At 50.1% G+C, this 19605-nt stretch overlaps 2 protein-coding genes across 5 annotated transcripts in view; one reads left to right on the top strand and one right to left on the bottom strand.

The window, feature by feature from the left end:
- Positions 1-19605, bottom strand: part of Mcph1 (microcephalin 1) — a 193111-nt gene that overhangs the window by 45683 nt on the left and 127823 nt on the right. The window lies entirely within an intron of this gene.
- The window catches only part of Angpt2 (angiopoietin 2), a 49853-nt gene continuing 40271 nt past the window's right edge, over positions 10024-19605 (top strand). The window contains exon 1 of the mRNA XM_005334345.5: positions 10024-10893. Coding sequence (XP_005334402.1) covers positions 10606-10893 — 288 coding nt within the window. The 5' untranslated portion in view covers positions 10024-10605. The remainder of the gene's footprint in view (positions 10894-19605) is intronic.

Raw genomic sequence — 19605 nt, 5'->3', positions numbered from 1 at the left:
TTGCTGTGAACTTTAGAGAAGCCGAGGCTGTGAGGCTTCACGTCACTCACCCCACGTACCGCAGGGAGCTAGGTAAGACTGGTGAATGAGGCGGGCATGCGCGATGATCGCCAGGTTGGATGGTCTTCCTGCTTCAGACCCAGGCCACCCTGAGCCCAGACCACTGCACTGGACAGGAGAGCTCTACCTGGGTGTGCTGTGACCAGTTAGAGGAAACTGCACAAAGTCGTGCTGACCCCCTCCCCCAACCTTCTCCACAGCCGTGGTCCTCCACTGTGGGCCGCAGCTGGGGGCGGCCTGTCCTGACTCTGCCTTCCTACACTCTGCGTGGTCCTGCCATTTATCCCGTTTGCTTTTGTTGCTGCTTTTCGAGTCTGTAGCTTGGTCCCTTCCATCCCCGTGGGAGAATCTGCAGCCACCATCTCCTGGAAGGCCAGGCGTCCTTCCCTTCTGGAATTCAGGCTGACCGCAGGCCTCTCGCTCCTGCTCCAGGTCCTTAGGGCCTGTGCTGTATCACATCTCTGACCATCCTGGCGCGCAGAGTCTCTCACCTTGTTGAACTTGACTTTTAGACTGCAGAGTCCGATTGCTGTCTTTTTTTCCTACGAGTTTTCTTTTCAGATCCACAAGATCTTTAGTTTTCTGCCCTGTTTAGGTGTTATCAACACTTTATTTTGTATCTCTGAACTTGGTAAGTGTTATGGGTGGAACTGCACCCTGCCAAATGTCAGTCCTAACCCCAGTCCCTCAGAAGGGGAGCACATCCCTTTAAGATGTAATTCTTAAAGGGAGGTCCAGGAGCGGGGTGGGCTCCTGATCCCACATGACTGTGTCATCACCAGAGAGTCAAACAAAGACGCAGGGACAACACAGGAGCACAGCCTCCTCCAGGCGTCAAGGCTGCAGAGCTTGGGTGGCTCCCTGCAGGTTTCATCAGGTGTGGGGGGCTCGCCCACACCTGATCACAGACCTCCGGCTTCCAGAGCTGGGAGAACAGAGTCCCCTGTTCTAGGCAGAACAGTCCGTGGCTCCTTCTCTGTCACAGCAGCCCTGAGAGAGAACCTACAAAGTACAGCTATTTTGCACGATGCCTGGTAACTTCCACCCAGAAGCTTCGCTAGCTGCTTCTTGCTATTCGTTCTGCACATTTTTGCTACTGGTGCTGGGATTCTCGGTGTGCCTACTCATTTTTCCCTATGAGTTGTGCAGTCTCCTTGAGAAGTTGACTCTTCTGAGCGCCCTGGTGAGGGTGCACCCCTTCAGAGAGGATTCTCCTTAGCATCCACCATGGCTGGGGTGGGTGAGGGTTGATATCCCCAGCCCCCAACCCCCTTAGAAAAATTCACTGTGGCTTCAGGTCTTTCCCACCCACCCGCCTTGTGCAGTAGGAAGAGCGAGCTCAGAGTTACATCCTCAGGGGTGGCGTCCTGCTCTCAGGGCACGCTTCCTGTCTCCTGAAGGGGTGGGATGGTTCCTGCTGCTCTCCGCCAGAGGCTCAGCTGGGTCCTCTGGAAGGAGAGGCTCACCAGGTGCTCCCACTCTCTCGGGTCCTAGTCTTGTCTTCCGTCCAGCCCACTGAGGCCCTGAAGAGGGCAGCTCTGGTGTGAGCCACATCTGACTAATATTCCCCTGGATTCCTTGGGCTCTTACGCCTGGGCTGGGCATTTTCTTGTGGCCTTTACATTTTGTCGATACTTTAAAACTCAGTGATAGAGAGGCCCTGGGTTCAAGTCCCACTGTGTGTGTAATGAAAAACAAAAACCAACCAAACAAAAAGTCCTGAAGCCCTCATGCCTACCATTTCCAGTTGTGTAGTGGGAGCTCATTCCCGATATCAAACCCATCCCATCCCTGGAGCCCCACACCCAGGCAGCGCAGAAGGCCCTCTGGATCATCTGGAGCCCTGTGTCACTGCTCAGGCCACTGTGACGCTTGACCTGCATCACCACGGCCGCCTGTCCTGGGCGCCTCACCTTCTTCTTCCCCACTCCCCTTTGGGCCTACCCAGAGCAGACGGGGAGCTCTCTGCCTCAGACTCGGGGGCTTTGTGTTCCCTCTGACACCGTCCCATTCCCATGCAGATCCGTGCAGCTAGTTCTGGACGGTGGCTGCAGGCCTGCCCCAGGTGCTGACGCCCGGCATCCTCTACTGTACAAGCAGTGTTTGTAGCCCGGAGTGTGTCATTTCTCTCCGCTTGGGTTGTACTGGGGAAGGGAGTTTGAATCAGTAAGCCATTTGGATCTGAAATAAACACAGTATTCTCACAATCCCTCGGTCCTCACCTGCCTTCCAAGCCTTCTCTGCGTGTTGGCGGTGTGCGAAGGAGCACTTCACCCAGCACTGTCCACACATGGGATGGTCTGCCTGCCTGGTCAGCCTGAGGACTTCCCGCGAGCAGGAGCGGGTCTCCAAGTCCACTCCTTAGGAAGACTGACAGTACAGTCCTCTACTGTTCCTGCTGCCACAATGGCACGGAGGGCCTTGTTTGGGCAGTTACCCTATCTCAGGGCACCCAGAAACAGCTTCTGACTCCATATATTCTAAACGAACACTAAAAATGTTTCTTCACTGTGTGTGTGCGCCTGTGGACTGGGTGTTGATTCTACCTTCTGCATGTACTGTGCTGTTCTGCATTAAAATGAAAATAAAAGCATCCCAGGATGTATACTGGTTGCAACTGACTTATGTCCTAAATTCATTCCTCTTAATGCCTTCAACAATAAATTTTCCGGTCACTTGGTAGGAGTCCAGCAGGGGGAGCAGGTGAGCATCACAACTGTATTTTCCAGCAGGTACCTGCTATAATCAAGCAAGAATTTTTGATGTATACATAAAAAAGGTCATTGCAGGGCATCAGGATTTTGGGGGCAAGCACATAATTTCTTGACCTGGAGATATTCTACTGGTATATGGCCTTTAAAAAACAATGCTGATTTTTTTTTCTTGAGGGAAACAGGTGTCAGGAACTTGGTACCTTGACACTGCTATAAACGTCCGTCCTCTCTACAGTCTTTGTACAACTTACTTCCTTTTATTTTCTCTTCTGTGTCAGTCAGTCTTTGACTTCAGGCCCTTTCCGGGAAAGGGGACACTCTGGGAAGTATGGTGTGTCACTAGCAGGGCAGCAGGCAAGACACCTACGACAAGGTTTTGGGAGAAGAGCCATCTGCCCTCTTCTTCTCCCAGGAGCAGGAGCGGGTCTCCAGGCCGCCACTGGACCAAGTGAGGAGAGAGTGACAGGGACGACTGTCACATGCTGAATGCAAGTATCATGCACACAGCTGCGACTTCATGCATAATATTACAGCTCTGGTATCATTTCTCAAGAACTCCTTGGTGTGTGTGACCCACAATCAGGTGCAGGTTCCCACAGGGAGGCTCTTCCTACCAGGCCGGCCAGATGGAAGGGCACCCCAAAAGGAGGTCACGTGCTGTTTTTACCTCTCTGACATAATCTTACTTGTGTTAACCTTTAGGCAGGAGAGTTAATGCATCTTATGTAAATAGCACACATGGTATTTTTATTTCTCTTTTAAAGTGTTTCTCAATAATTAAGACAAAATTTTATGAATTTAGATTAAACAAAGATTAATTCAGATGGCATTAAGCTACTTTCAAGTGAAAATTCATTCTGTAAGGAGTAATGGTTGTGACAGAGAGGCTGGCTACACATTTTTTCAGAAGTCACAAAAGCTGAATTTTCTACAACTCTGTTGATTTGCATTCAGAAACATTTAATGTAAAACTATAGCTATTAAACTCACTTCAAAAAATCTCAAAGAAAATATGTCAGTCACAGGAAAGATCCTACTTGACTGAACTTAGGTCATGGGTAAAACAGTAATCGCTGACATCAATGGACTGAGAAGAATGTTTAGTATTTCTTTCTAGGGAGAAAACAGGAACCAAATTATTGGCAAAAATACTGTCAGGCTAATGCACTCATCCATTGTTTGAGAATTTCACCCACTGCCTTTGTAAATCTGTGACTTGTATCTTGACCTTTTTGGCATTTGTTTTTTTGATGAGAAGATAAAATATTCCATAAAAATATTAGGATGAAAACATTTAAAAATCAAACAGTATTTTGAGATAACTTTATACAACAGGATAATTATATAAACTAAAATATCCCTAAAAATTCAAGGAATTTGTGGTGCAATCTTACAAAAATAGTTATTTGGAGATTTCCCAAGTTTTTACAAAATAAAAAGTTCTTCCTTTCAAAGCCCATAAGGTTACATAGCACACACAGTGTGGCCCTAAGATAGGAGAGTGCTTTAGCAGATGCTAGGCTGGTTTACGGCTGTGCAAACTGTGAAAGATTTGAGACTCTTTTAAGTTTATTTAAAAAAAAAAATCTTCCTATCTAAATGTCATTTGGACATGGTTTCACAGCAAGCCCCGAGGACTTGGAATGAATGAGCACTCGGCACCTTTTCAGTTTAATCCAAACAAGAACGCAGGGCACCTGGAGTCCCAGGGCATGGATTCTGCCCTCCGCTTCTCCCAGTGTGCTGACAACTGGGGTCCATGTCCAACGACTCAGTGGCAGGGAGGGAGGTAACTGCGCTTGAGTCGGGGTCCTTCAACTGCGGAGGTCTCCAGCTGTCTGTGAGGGGACACGCTGCTGATGTGGGGACAGCTGTTTCCTGGCAAAGGAAGTGGCTCAACACATGGGGCAGAAGCTCTTCCCCTCCTTTGCCAGGCGGAGAGCGACTCATGCAAGCGCACATTCCCTCCCGACTCACAAAGGTGGCTCTATGCATGACGATTTGCACACCAAATACCCAAACATACTGGGACAGCTACTTTGTGTCAACCCCTCCCCTCACATATACCTACATATATTTAATTGCAACGAGAATAGGAAATTGTGCTAAGCTAAGCACTGCACTTCATTGGGGAAACTGCTTCTGTTCTAAAAGGCTCCTCAGAGTCCTCTAGCTGTCAACATAGGATGAAGTCAAAAAGGCAAGGCAGAAAAGAACTGTAAAACCAGAAAAATCAAAGTATGATGGGAAATGTGTGTAAAGCTGAACTGGTAGGTTCAGACAGCACACCAAGTTCCAGGGGTCTGTCCTTGGCTAATCACTAATTCTTTGCGAATTGGTTGCACACCCACATGATAGGTGGTCATGGGCCTGCCATACTGACACACGCTTGGTGAGTGTCCACACAAGACCCCACAGCTCCGACTCAGGTGACCAAAGGCCACAGAAGACTCTGGAAGTGAAATGGCGATGCATGTTTGGGCTGCAGAGAGGACAGTCAGTGCTAAGTGGTGCGTTTTGATTTGATCCTGCAGGCTGGGCTTTTCCATGTTGAAATCAGAGGGAAAAATCATTGCTTTAAGTTCTCCTGAGATTCATCACCATTAAGGTACAGAAAGGCCCAGAGACGCACTTGACTGGTGGAGTCTCTCTGCGCCTCACGCACCTCGCCTTCCTCCCCTGTTACAAAAGCTGCCCCTGTGTTCCCGGAGGCCTGTGCGTCTAAGCTTTCCTTGTCTTCCTGTGGGCAGTATTGCCCAGGGGCTTTCCTGCGGGGCTCGTCTTGCACTCAGCCTCGGGGCACTGCAGCTCCCGGGCTTCCCTCTGGTCCAGCATGATGAGCAGCCCTGGGGAGCAGCACCCGTGGACGCACCTGCATTCCTGCACGTGGCTGTGGACTTCTAGTTCAACGTGTGCCCCAACGGAACAGCCAGGGAGGCACACAAAGGAATGGCCATGCTGGGGCTGCTTTTAGGAGGAAGGCTAGAGTAGACCTCACCCTCTCCTGTGCTGTCAGCTGTGGACGCCTCCCCGGTTCTCATTCCTTACTGCCCTCAACTCAGGGGGAAGGAACGGTGAAAATAACTTCTGACAACAGTTTTATGTTCAGTGAGCTTCCTGATGGTTTCTCCTCATGCTGAAGGCTAAGCTGCATATGTAAACATGTTGACTTTGTTTTGCCAATTTTATAGAGGCCAGGGGTAGGAAGGAGAGATGGCCAAGCTGTCTCTCAGCTGTCTTCCAGTGGTAGCATGCCAGGCGCCTGAGAGTCCCGAGTGTGCCCATCTGTCTGCGAAATAGAGCGTCCCAGTTTCATATTTTAGGGTAATTCAGCACCAATAGTTCCTCATATACCAACACGGCCCTTTCCAAAAGCTAAGATCATGCGGGGCCAAGTACGCCGTGCCAGTCACCACCCTGGGGTCCTGCTGGTGGCGATGACATGAGGAGAGTGGACTCTGTGTGGGTGAGGGTGAGGACAAGGGGCTGGCTCAGGACAGGAGGGCTGGCCCTGCGGGAACCACTGTGCTCCAGGTCAGGGGCCAGTGGCCTGCATGGACGTAGGAGCCCTTTCCTGTACTTGCCAACAGGGCAGGGCTCTGGCAAAGCACAGCGTGTGAGCCCTGTCAGCAGGAAGGCAGCAGCAGCCCAGGCCCAGGCCAGGTGGGGGCCCACTTCCACCTGGTGGTCAGCACCCTACCTGGCTGAGTCCTGGATGTACGCTGGCTCCCTGGTGTCAGCAGAGGCCACGTGGGTCTGCTCACACGTCGTTACTTGGCATCTGTGGCTCAGGGGGCTGCTACCACTTTGTGCCTTTCTTGTTTGGTTTCCTGCTTCCAGTGACACCATTCAACTGGAACAAGACATTTGAGGGAGCCACACACTGCTCTGGGTGCCTCAGGGCCTTGAAGGGCTGTGGCCACTCTGACTCCAGGATCCAGAGAGCGGCGGGTTGATGCCTGCATCAGCCTTGCTCCTGGGTGGCCAGAGGCTCAGCCTGCAGGAGATCCTTGGCCAGACGGGATGAAGTAAAGCCAAGCGGCCAGTTGTGAGGTTCTGGGTAAAGCTGACCTCTTTCTTTCATGGGAGCACGTAATTGAGTCTTTTTGGTGCCATCAAAGAGCTTAATGAGACCTTGAGAGAGTTCTACAGAGGATAGATGGAGCCTCTGAAGTTACAGCTGATAATATACAATACGGGGAGAAGACAAACATTATTAAGAAAACAAATAGCACCGCCACAGCTGTCCAGCTGAACTGTCAGGGGGGAAAAAGAGGCTGGGCAGGCGGCTTTGGGAAGCCTGGAACAACGTCCCTCGTTTCACATCTTCATCTGCCTTCGGCTGCTCTGCCAGCAAGTCACAAGAGTCCAGCAGGAGTGGAGATGCACAGGACCACAGCAAGGCCTCCTTCAGAGTGTGGAGAGATGTGGACTGAAGCCAGTGCCACCCCGAGCCCGTGGAGAGCGGTGCCAGCAGCCACCATCGGGGCATCTCCTAAGCAACCAAAGCAGGTGCCTCTATGGCCCCCAGATGGAAGGCGACCTGGACCCTCACTGCCCCCGCCTTCCTGCGGGGACTTCTGTGGGCCCTCCTCGGCACATAGGTGTGGCCCCTCGCTCCCCTGACGCAGTGTCTCTGGGCTCCTGCTGTGAGCCCTGGCCCTTCCGGCACTTCCTCCTCCCGCTGCACCTCCCACCCGGCCTCAACAGGGCACTCTTTCTGGGCCTTTCTAAGCCCCCTCCCCTGGCCCGTCTCACGCTCCTGTCCTGTCTGAAGCCGCAGGGCATCAGAGGGCTCTGCACTGAGCAGTGGCCCTAGAGGTCCCATCCCAGCTCCCGGTGGACAGGTCAGCAAACGACAGCCCATAGCAGATTTTGTCTGTGAGCTAAGAATAATCTTCACGTTCTTAAATGGTTGGAAAAAATCCAGAGAAGACTATTTCACGAAGGTGAAAATCACATGAAATCCAACTTTGGGATAAAGCTGTACTGTCCCCACTGCTCTTACTAAGTTCTGGCTAGTGGCTGCTTTGGGACTCGAGCCAAGAGCTGGTGACAGATGGGACGGCTAACAGAGCCTAAAAATCTACTCTCTGACCCTTCACAGAAACGGGTGTCAACTCCTGGTCTAACCAGAGCTTCCCCTCCATCTCCAGTTCTAGTAATTTCTATTTAGAAATCTACAAAGAGCAGTTCCTTCCACGCTCTGGTCCTGGGGGCCTGGATCAGGACTGTGTCCACACTGACACCTGCAGGCCAGCTGTCCCCAGGAGCCTGTCACCTCCCTGCTGTCTGCACTCAGTCCCTGCTCTCCTCGTTCTGCTCGCTCCCTTGAGACACCAGGAGCTTCTTAGGTGAGAAGCTCAGGTGTGAGCATCCAGCCCCTGCCCTGGCAGCGCGTCTCACACAGACCTGGTGGACAGGCAGCACGTGGGGACCTCCTCCTGGGGCCTGTAAAACCACCCCATCTGCCTGGGAGACAACCGAATGAGTCTTACAACACACGTGCAATTTAATACTTCACAATATGCTTCTTCAAACAGGCAAAAAATGTAGAAGAAAAAAATGTCTATGCTGTGCTACTGCTAAACACTGAATCAGAGAATAATAGTGTTTGAAGGTAGAAGAACTGATTTCCATTTCATAACAGTGCCTAGAAGGAAAGGGAACGAATACTCCTAAATGACATGTACTACTTACTGCCTGTCACCTTAGCCTGGAAGGCTTTACGAGAGAGTGGCCTCTTTTCACAGTGGGGAAACTGAGGCTGGGAGGGGCTGAGCATCTGCTGAGGTACCTCGGCTCCCAGGCTTGTCTGAACACAAGGCACCTCCCTCGAGGGCTTGCTGACTGGAGGGGTGACCTTCTCTGGTTTGGTCCTTTCGTGGGGACTATGCACCTGGATCTTGGTGAACTCAAACTCTTTCTTCTACCAACACAAATTCTGGCCTTTCTGAGCTTGAGAATGTTGGTAGTCTGGCGCCAAGGAACCCCTCCTCAAAAGACCTGAGGCCAAGATCTAGGGATGGCCTGACCACAGTGTGCTGCTCACATGAGAGAGAATCTGAGACACTGTAACAGAAACCTCCAACCTACGGGGATGAGAAAGTCACAGATGCTGACCACCATGTGCTAACCAGTTGCAGACACAGGAAAGGCTGTATTTTGGCAAGAGCATGGTGGAAAACTGACTTTTTACCCCCTGTCCAAGCTCATGGACCTAATGAATTCTGGCTACGGATCTCAAAATCAAAACCCCTGTTCTAAAGGTAAGAGCGAAGTCGGTCCAGTAATAGGATGGATTTTTTCAGAGTCTCCTGGAAACAGATCTCAGGAAAACAAAATTCACTGTATAAATTCCAGATTCACCTATGAATTAAAATCGTAATTCTTCACTGCTCTGAAAGCTGACCTTGGTAATGCAGACTGACCCTCAGCTAGCACAGCTAGACGAGCTCTGCTACTTTCCCACTCACCTGGGAAATAAGTCCAGAACACTGAGACACAAATACAGAGCAAGGCTCGAGTACCCCAGTCTGGGAGCCAGCACTCTGCCCACCTTCAAGGATGGGGTTTCAGCTCCAAAGGAAGCGACACACGGGGTGCAGAGCTGTGGAACTGAGCAGACAGTCTGGGAAGTCAGCTGGAGCTGCTGCTGCGTTTACAGATAAGGACGTTAGAATTCAATTCAAAAGGGGACATGATTGGTCGGAGTCCAACACCATGTAAGACCAATTTAATTGATAATGCTATGAGATAATGAGATCTGGGCAGGTCTGGCTGTAAGAAAGTGGGAGGCTAGGTGCTCATCTTAGCACACTTTTAAATTCTGATTTTCGATTGCAACTGTATTAATACGCAGTAGTTAATCAGACCAGTATATTTTAAGTTTACTTTGAATACTTATGTGAATATTTTGTTTAAAAGAATAAATGTCAAGGCTTTCAAACTGATCTTTCTAACAGGAGTTAACAATGTCAAGCTAGTTTAAAATAAAAACTTTTCATAACTTAGCGAACAGTTCCAAAATTGAGCCGTACCAAGGAGACCGTTTCCCTCTGGAAAGGCAGTTTACAGGAGCCAAATGTCTTCCTCTTTATTTGTAATAACAAAAATAAACCGAAGTCCTGACATATTTGTAGTATTTTTATTCCTAAAGGAAAAAACAGGAACTTTCATTGTACTTTAAAATTAAAGTTACCACCTCAGATACACTGCCAGCTGAGCTGGGAGAAGCGAGCATCGTATCATGGGACAGCCCCACTTCTCTCGAGGAAATGCTCAACCAGGGTGGTGCCTCCGCGGGCCCAGGGGTCCCACAGCTGGTCAGCGTTCCGACCCGAGGGCTTCTGCAGCCTGCGGTCCTGGTTGGACAGCGAGCATTACGCTCTGATTTTTCCTGCTGCCTGGCTAGTGACCCCCTACAGGAAGATAACGGGGGAGCCAGGAGGGCGGAGCCGCTTGCTGCACATGTCTGGCTGCTCTTATCAACTTATCATATAAGGAAAGGAAAGTGATTGATTCGGATAGTGACACTGTAGAATCAGGGAAAGAGAAACAAAGAGACATGAGAGCTGCTCTCTGAAGCCGGCACAGCCCTCTCCAGCGAGCAGCACTGCTCTGCCCACTGCGATCTGACAGTTTACTGCGTGCCCCGAGAGAAGTCAGCCCTGAAACCAAGCCTGCCGCTGGAAGGGAGGGACAGGCAGGCTGTCACTGACGGACTCGGCCATGCAGCACAGCCCTGCCTTTTAGACGGCAGCTCAGAGCTCTGGACTCCCATGCGTCTGGAAGTCTGCTGAACTGGTGGTTTACTCCCCAAAGCAAGAGAATGTGGCAGATTGTTTTCTTTACTCTGGGCTGTGATCTCGTCTTGGCGGCAGCCTACAACAGCTTTCGGAAGGGTGTGGACAGCACTGGCAGAAAGCAGTACCAGGTCCAGCACGGGCCCTGCAGCTACACCTTCTTGCTGCCGGAGACAGACAGCTGCCGCTCTTCCTCCAGCCCCTACGTGTCCAATGCCGTGCAGAGGGACGCACCCCTGGACTACGACGACTCCGTGCACAGGCTGCAGGTGCTGGAGAACATCATGGAGAACAACACTCAGTGGCTGATGAAGGTAGGCAAATTGGGCTCCCTGAGCTTCGGGAGCTCTCGGGGCCAGAGCTTTGGCGAGGTGGTGACTAGCACCCTGAACAAAGGACCATCCCTCTTGTCCTGTGCCCGGTGGAGGGGGGGTAACGTGCCACAGGGCAGAAAGTGAAAGGGGTTACTTGAAAAGTGTGCCAGGACCCGTGTGGACGGTCTCTGGGGCTGGGAGCCTCCTAGAGTGGCAGCGGAAGTGCACTTCCCTGCAGGCGCTGCAGGCTCTTCTGTCTGAGCAGCTGGAGCTCCCCGACACCCATTACCAGGACCTACTCAGCGGGCGGCAGGCATGTGAGGGAGGCTGTGAGCTTGCAGCCCAGGGTCAGGAAAACGTGAGAATCATGTTAATGACTGATATGAAGCGGATGGACCCAAGTGCTTTACCAATTTCCTGAATTTCTTTATGAAAAGAGATTGTGACTCCTGCTAAATGAGAGGAAATTCAATAAAGCAGACCTTGGTTTCCCAGAATCTCAGGGCTCGACCACTGCGGGCTCTGGGAGCTTCCCCACGTGGGACCGGAATGGGACGGGGTGACAGCCTGTTCTTCGGTGGCAGAGCTCCACCGCTTCACAGCCTTTTCTCAGAGCACGCGACCAAAATAAGATCCTGAAAGCTCTGTTTTTCTTTCACAAACGATCGTTTTCATACGAAACCCCAAGTGACCCTGGAATTTTCTTTATACGAACCATATGTATTCCAAAGGAAGTTTAAACAAAACATGTAAATAGTAGGTTAACGGTTAGACATTATAAAGATGACATTGCCTGGCAATGCGGACGCGGGAGAGGGTCATTATTTAAAGTCACATAAAAGCTTCTCAAAGTCGGTGGGCGTCCTGGACACTTCCTCCCAGAAGAGGGTGATTCTCTTGTCTTCCATTTCAGCACGGGCTCTGCGCTCTGGCACCCTGCCTGATCCCTGAGTAGGTGTGGGATCCTAATCTGTGTTTCTCATTAACTCCCCTACCTTCAGAGAGGAAGCCACTGACTCATGGCTCAGGCCAGGAGTCCAAATGAATGAATGTGCCCAGCCCCACTGCTATTGTGACAGAGGGGCTGTTCAACTGGAGAACAGAGACAACAGATGCAGAAAGGCTCCTCAGATAAAGATCTCAGCAGGGTCTGCCCCTGGGTGAATTCTCTGGTGTCTCTCCTTCTTGAAGATCACTGTGTGTGCTCTTTTTAAATCTTGTAAAACTCATCATGTGCAAATGATGACACTAAACATTGACGTATGCAGCAGCACAGGTCTCAACTTTGGAAGGCAAACTGGATCCTCGATGTCTGCTGACCTCTATTTCTTTGACTATGGCATGCTCACATTTAGTGACCTCCGATATCTACCATGGCCGGGTGAATTGTGCAGACAGCCCCAGAGCAGGGTAGGGGAGACACATGGAGCTAGAAAACACTGTAACCTGCCCGACTAGCAAGCCACCTGCTAAAATAAACAGTCACCAAATATAAAGAGAATGTTTTGTCAAAGGCAGGACGACTCAATCGTATTGACTTGGTTAGGCCCAGGACGGTGTACCTGTGACCCTCTGAGAAGGTGCAGGCGTTTTTAAGGGCAAACCAGCCCCTTCTCTCAGGCCTTGGAGACACTGTTGAGACAGAAGAGGAGGAGGCAGACTCTAGCAGGTGACCAACACCTCGTCCTTCCAGGGTGGATTAGTAAGAGTGTGAGCAGCAGCGCACGGGGATTTCCAAAGCCCTTGTTAGCTAGCCAGTGAGGTGTCAAGAGGGGCCTGCAGTTCCTCTTTTCCTAGGCTCTGCACCTGTTCCTGGGCCTTCCTGGGTGGTGTGCACCTGAGGCAATTTGGCCCCCACTCCCTGGTTTACAGGCTCCCAGCTTGGGAAGGAAAGCGAAAAACAAACAGAAAACCTGCTTGGGATGGCTCAATGTAAACTCTCTGCTTGTTTTTCTCCCTGTGTTTTGGCACCTGTAATAATAAGCACGCTTTTCTGTCAAGGAAAAAAATAAGGTCCGAGGGAAATGATTGATAAGCCCCTAATTAAAGGACCCACCTCACACCTATTTATAGATTCACACTGAAAGAAAAAGCACAACCCCGTACATTTCATTGTTTCATATATTTTCTTTGGGGCTGTTTATTTTTTTATGGTCCCATATTTCCTTTCTTTCCTTGATAAACACTAAAAATAAGAGGCGTACACACACATTCAGGAAAAAAAAAAAGCCAGCAGAAAATCTTTATACATTTAAGAGTTTAAAAACTTGCTAGGAAGGAAAATGAGACCAAGTTTCTGGTTAGTTTTAAGGCCACGGAGTAGTTATTTCAGCTTCTGAGTGGGGAGCAGGCCCAGGAGTCAGGACAGATAGCTGTGTGCACACCATCGACAGCCCCCGGGCAGCCCAGCACGGCCAGGCAGAGGAGTGTCCAGCTGCAGGAGAGCCGGGAGCATGAATGGGAGGCAAGGGAGGGAGGCTCTTGCTCATGCTCAAGGGTAAGATAAATTCACCACAGTCCACCCAGCAGTCCCATTGCCAGGCCAGGTCCACAGGAGTCTGCCTTTCCCTGCAACTCTTCTGAACCTCTGTCCCAGTGATAGTAAACACAGTTCATAAAAAAACTCACAAATACCTTAGCAAAACACATTGTAGTTGGCTAGGGGACCAAATGTATTTTTTTTTTCCGATAAGAGGAAATGTGAAAAGGAAATAAACAACTATTTCACGCTGATGAATGCCTTATATTTCATAAACAACTGCAAGCCCCACAATCATTTTAAAACAGAATGATTTGAAAAATAAAGCTAATGACTATTAAACTGATGTAAACATTTCCTTTGCTATATAAGTTCTACTTCTTTTAAACAACATTAAGTGCAGGAGCTGTAAACTTGAATCACAATCTTTTTTTTCTTTAAAAGTGATAATGTGGGCTGGGGTTGTGGCTTGGTGGTAGAGTGCTTGCCTAGCATATGTGAGGCACTGGGTTCAATTCTCTCTGTCTGTCTCTCTCTTTTTTTTTTTTTGTGGTGTTGGGGATTGAACCCGGAACCTTGTGCATGTGAGGCCAGCACTCTACCAACTGAGCTATATCCCAGCCACACGGGTTCAATTCTTAGCACCATATAAATAACTAAAATAAAGCTCCATTGACTTAAAAATATACTTTTAAAAAAAGTTTTTTGATTTGTACTCTTTTAATAGGTATGAGAGCTACTGCTCAGGGGCAGGGCAGGTACAAATGCGTCATTGCCACCAGGGGGGGAAGTAAGGACAAGGGGCTCACAGAGGAGGGTGAGTGCTCCATCAAGTGGGGTGTGAAACATTCCTTAGCTGTACATTAAAAAACTACGACCAGCCCCCCCCCCAAAAAAAAAGATAAAAAAGGGAGCTGGGTTTATGAAGGGAAAGAGAGCCCATCACAGCCACAGCCTGGGCCTGCTGCAGTGCAGAGGGAAAACTCTGTCCTGGTCCCTCAGCTCCATCCCGAGTTGGGCAATGTGACTGTTTTCAGTATTTCAAGCAAATTTTATGCATTCACGAGCCGATCAAACCTGCTATTCAAGATTGTAGGGAAAACAACTGTCATTATAGTAATCATACACCAATAAGATAGTAGGGGTGAAGAGAACAGGTTTCACGGTGGCTGGGAAAAAGAAGCTATATTTCAGTGTGACAAGGAAAAGTACAGTTGTTGACTACATATCTTACCCACGTGCTCATGCACTGCCTGAAGTGCAGAAGGTGCTTTCTATACATAATTGGAAGATAGAATAAATGTTTATTACATACAGTTTTACCCTCTGCTTATTAAACAAGGTTGTCTGACATTGGATCAATTACTTAGGCGTCATACTGGGGTAGAAGAATTGCTCAAAGTCTAGAACTAAGAATGGATGTCCCTAATCTCTTTCTTCAGTGCAAGCTCCATGTGGCCTTAATACGGAAGTCTGCTGACCTCAGTCGATGTGGTGCTTCTAGGCTGACAGGGGCTGCAACCAGAAGTTCACCTGGGCACTGGTTACTGCACTTAGAAGCTGACAAGGGTACTGGCCTTGCCAGCGGTCACTGCACTCAGGCTGACCACAGGGCTAACTCCAACCCATAGTAAACTGAAATCTTGTATATTTGTAACTAAAAAACAACACTTCAAACCAATCCCACCACCATATTGATATTTGAAAAAATATGAAAATGAGCTGATCAAACCTGCTATGAGCTAAAAAAAAAAAAAAAAAAAAGAAGTCAAACTATGGAAACGGTAGAAAGTAGAAGGAGATTCTTTTTACCCTGACCTTTGGTCCCTTCCTTTGAGATCAGCACTCAGAGATTATGCCAGCCCTTTACTGTGACTGGAAATTGTATGGTTTTCCTCTTCTTAAAACACACACAATGGCATCATACCATGATCAGAATCTCTGTGGCTCTTAAGTGACCTAAAGAGAGGTTGGAAGAAATATTTTATCTAGAAAAAAAGCAAAAATCAGAAGACGGAGGTAAAGGAGTCAGGAGGGCAGCAGCCACCTGTGACATGACCAAACAAGGCGCAGAGGGGGGAAACACTCGGAGGAGGGGAGGAAGGGGGGAGGAAGGGGGGCTCCTGTCCTCATGCATCTGCCCAAGGAATGGCAGCAGGACCTGGGGGCTCTGTGGACTTCCTGAGAGGAGAGCAAGAGGGGCAGGCTGTCTGCAGAGCAGGCGCTCAGGGTTTGCAGAAAACGTGACTTTGTGGCAATGGCTCCTCAGCAGGCACACCCCCTGCCCATGCATGTTTCCTATGTCCCTCACGTGCCGGACCTTGACCCAGGCTTCACTGGGCAGCCGTAGTCAGGTTAACAGGACCCTCCAGAGAGAGAACACCTATTTTCTCTTTCTGTCATTACTGGACAAGGAGGATGTCCTGCTTGCTAGAATTCGGACATAAAGACAGCTGCTCAACACCCTGGCCACACAGTCATCACCGAGTCACCGTGGCCGTGGTGCTGGGGCGGGGCTGGCAATAGCAGGCAGTGGCACTGCCTCTAATCAAAGCACCCGTCACGCCCCAGACACCCCTGCAACAGTCCGGGACCCCACATGGCACATGGCACAGTCAGACCCAGGCCCTGCGTGATTTTGCAGCCCTGTGCAGATCATCAGGGGAGGAAAATAAACACGGGGAAGCACGCGGGCCCTCCTGGGAGCAAGTGGCGACTGCCGTGGGTGGGGGGACACAGCAGCCTTCAGGGGAGCGGGAGTGGATGTGGACCTGTGCAGAGGCACGACACTGCTGAGCTCGTGACGCAAGAGTGAACACCCCAGACCCCATCCCTCCTGGGGTGTTTCTGCTTAGGGAAAGGAGCCTCGAAAGTCCACTTATTTGTTTAAGAAATATTTACTGAGGGCCTCTGCGTGTCCAGGCAGTGTTTACTCTAGGTGCCTGGGGTAAGTCAAGGGGGGAAGAAAGTGCCCGGGACCCCTGCCTAGTGGGGACGCTGGCTCATGCACTGTCCTCAGAACATGCCGTGGGGCAGGAGGTAGGCCCTGCCCAGAAGGGAGGAGAGGGAGAGGGCAGGCCATAGAGCGAGGGGGAGGGCGATGCTGACCCTTTGGTCCCTGCACCGAAGCCTCTTTTATGAAAGCAAAATCAACTGGAACTAATTCCAAGTGGCCATTTTTCCTGATTACCCAAGTAATATATGGCTATTGTAGAAAACCGAGTTTACAAAAAATGCACAAAATAGATATTTCATCTAATTCTACCATTCTGAAGTAACTACTCTTACTATCCGACGTGTACATGAACACCTATACATAAGTACCTTAGAACATGCTGCATACACTACAATGCTAAGCACAGCTATCCCTATCCAACAACTTGTAAGTTAAAAAGCGAGCCGGAGAGGTTGAGCGACTTGGCCGACAACCCAGTCAGTAGGGGAGGGGATGCCCACCACGGGCAACCCCTGTCTTTGCACAAGCCGGGTTCCAGGTGGCCTTCGCACTCTCGGCATCTGAGGCTGCTCAGTGCACAGTGCTGCTCTCCCAGGCAGATGGGTAAGACAGATCATCGCCCGATGTGAGGACACTGCGGAAGCCGTGGCTGGGAAGACAGAAGCTGGGGGTGTCTCCTACATAAAGTGATGACCAGAAAGTCTGCCTTGTAGTTTGGGAGAGTAGACAAATCACCAGAGGACAGCCAAGAGAGCAGAGATGGACATTCTCAGAAAGGCACACCTCATCTCAGCCCTTTCTGGGAGTCCACAGAGTGGGGAATCCCAAATTTCAACAAGATCCTGAGAGCCAGGCCAGCAACACTGCGGTGCCAAGTGCTGTGTGGTCTCCCTTCCCTGGGTAACCATGGAAGCCACTGGAAGCTCTCCCCATCCAGCATCCTACAGGGCCACGCTCCACAGACGGTCTTAACATCTAAAACGAAAAAGCAATGCCCAGGGGAAGGGCCAGGTGGAAGTGCAGAACCAAGAGCAATGCATGGAGGTGCTTTAGAACAAACCTCTCCACAGGACACCAGGACTAGGTGGCTGTCCTCTGAAAAGGAGGGAAGGAGCACTGTCCTCCCCGCTGCAGTGGGGTATGCCAGCCCACTGTCTTTGAATTAATGTTTTAATTAAATATTTCCCCACAGAGTCACCTTTCTTTCATGTCCTAATCCCAGCTTGCACCAGGTGACAAAAGATGTGAAACCTATTAAAAATCTCCCAAGATGCAGATCTAATCCTGTTACCAGCTCCACTCCTTCCACCAGTAAAACCATTATCTTTTTGGTTCAATGAGAACTGATTAAAGCCCTCCCAGCCCAGAGGGCTCCTCTGAGGGTAATTACTTTGCTCCAGAATGAGCCCTGCTCTCCTTCTGAGAAAACCCTCATGCTCTGCAAATTAACTTTGGAATCAGCTGATAATGCTACAAAGTATGGAGTCCATGTCCGGAATTTAGAAAGTGAACAGTGAAAACAAATTTGAAACACACAGTAAGAACACAGCCTGTCGTTTTTGAATATACAATTTTATAATTTTCATGGGAAGCAGAGATGTTTTAAAGGGCAGCGCTGCTAAGACCAGAGGCGTGGGAAATGGGTTGCTGATGGTGCTGAGGAAGCCTCGGGAGGAAAGGGGGACTGTCTAGGTGCTGAGTGTCCAGCGCCTCTCCAGCCTTCGGAAGACATGCTGTTCACCATGAGCAGCAGGTGAGCGCCAGTCTCCCCAGTTCTCCATTTGCTCCCACTCCTCTGAGCAACAGGTAGCACTCCTGGTCATGGGGTACACCGTCCCTGAACAGGGTCTGGCCACGCGGTGAGTCTGCGTGTCCTGAGGATTCCTGGGTGTTCCTGGGCACAGGCTCACACCTTAACTCACCATTCAGTGTGTCTCAAGGAACTTGCTATAAACTATAAAAGGGAGAACACTGCCACAAAAACGGTCTCTGCTGCACACATGACGAGGGGGTTGCCTTCCTCCTGGGACCGGCTGGATGGTCCCTGCCAGGCACAGGCCGACATTAGTCATGCGTTGGAATAGAGCTGGGCAGCCGCCCACCGAGGCCTTGGAGACCACCAACGAAAAGAGAAGGAAGAGCGGAGACTCCGAGATGTTGCAGGGGCCTGTCCGAGCCAGCCTCCGGAAGGCCAGACTGTAGCCTGGTGAAGTCCCCTCCCGCTGGGTGTGTGCACTGGCACTCTGAGCTCTGCCCTGCACTTGCCCTGCCCGCCACCACTGACTCTCTTCTTCCTCTCGTTAGTGTTTCCCAGAATGTCATGCACGCCTGAAACCAGGCAGCCAGGGGTCTTTCATACTGGGCGCTTTCACTTAGCTAATGTTTAGTTAATTGAGTTTTAGAACTATTGATTGAACCCAGGGCTCTTTACCACTAAGCCAGACTCCCAGCCCTATTTATTTATTTTTTATTTTGAGGCAGTGTCTAAGTTGCTGAGACTGACCTCAACCTTGTGATCCTCCAGTCTCAGCCTCCTGAGTGCTGGGATTCCAGCACCTGGCATAAATGATTGTTTTAAAAGCCAGAGTACCCATACAGTATTTGTTTAGTGAGCCCTTATCTTAACTAACCTAACTGGCTCAGACCACCATGATGCGTCTTCAGAATGGTTTTCTTGCTCATGCCCTGACCTTGTCGGATGACTGGAGTTTCCAGCCATACGGTGGATGCCCAAGCATGCAGGGAACTGGGGAACTCTAAGATGCTACAGACTGCAGGGCTATCATTAACTTCAACAACAATATCTGAAACACGCCCCTGTCCCTCTACTCGCTGTTACCAGGTTAGATGGCCTGGCTTCTGACCCCTGTGAACCACACACTGCGGCAGCTCTGCCCCGTGCAGAGGGAATTTCCTGGCCACAGAGAACAGGGCCACTGCAAGTGTGCGTGAAATGTCTTTATTCTGCACACCACCTGACAGAAGGGCTCTCTGGAAGCACCACCCTCTAAAACTGCACACCAGATGGCACTTCCTCTGACCAGCCCGGCCTGAGCCCCAGGTCCTTACACTAAAGTGACCATACCCTGCTGTCAAAGGACTTGTATCACCCAGGTTTCAGGAGTGGCCTGCAATGCTGGTCTCTGCATGTTCTGTTTTCTAGAAGGCAGGAACTCAGTTAAAGACAACCCCAAGCTGCCTACCAGTCAGGCCAGGAGCAAGAAAACCATTCTGTTCCTGAAGACCCACCCTGGTGGACTGAGCCAGTTAGGTTAGT

The sequence above is a fragment of the Ictidomys tridecemlineatus genome, chromosome 14, assembly GCF_052094955.1.
Source record: "Ictidomys tridecemlineatus isolate mIctTri1 chromosome 14, mIctTri1.hap1, whole genome shotgun sequence".
Taxonomy (NCBI): Eukaryota; Metazoa; Chordata; class Mammalia; order Rodentia; family Sciuridae; genus Ictidomys; species Ictidomys tridecemlineatus.
Note: the sequence above shows the minus strand (reverse complement) of the source record. Positions and strands in the feature narration are given on the sequence as shown.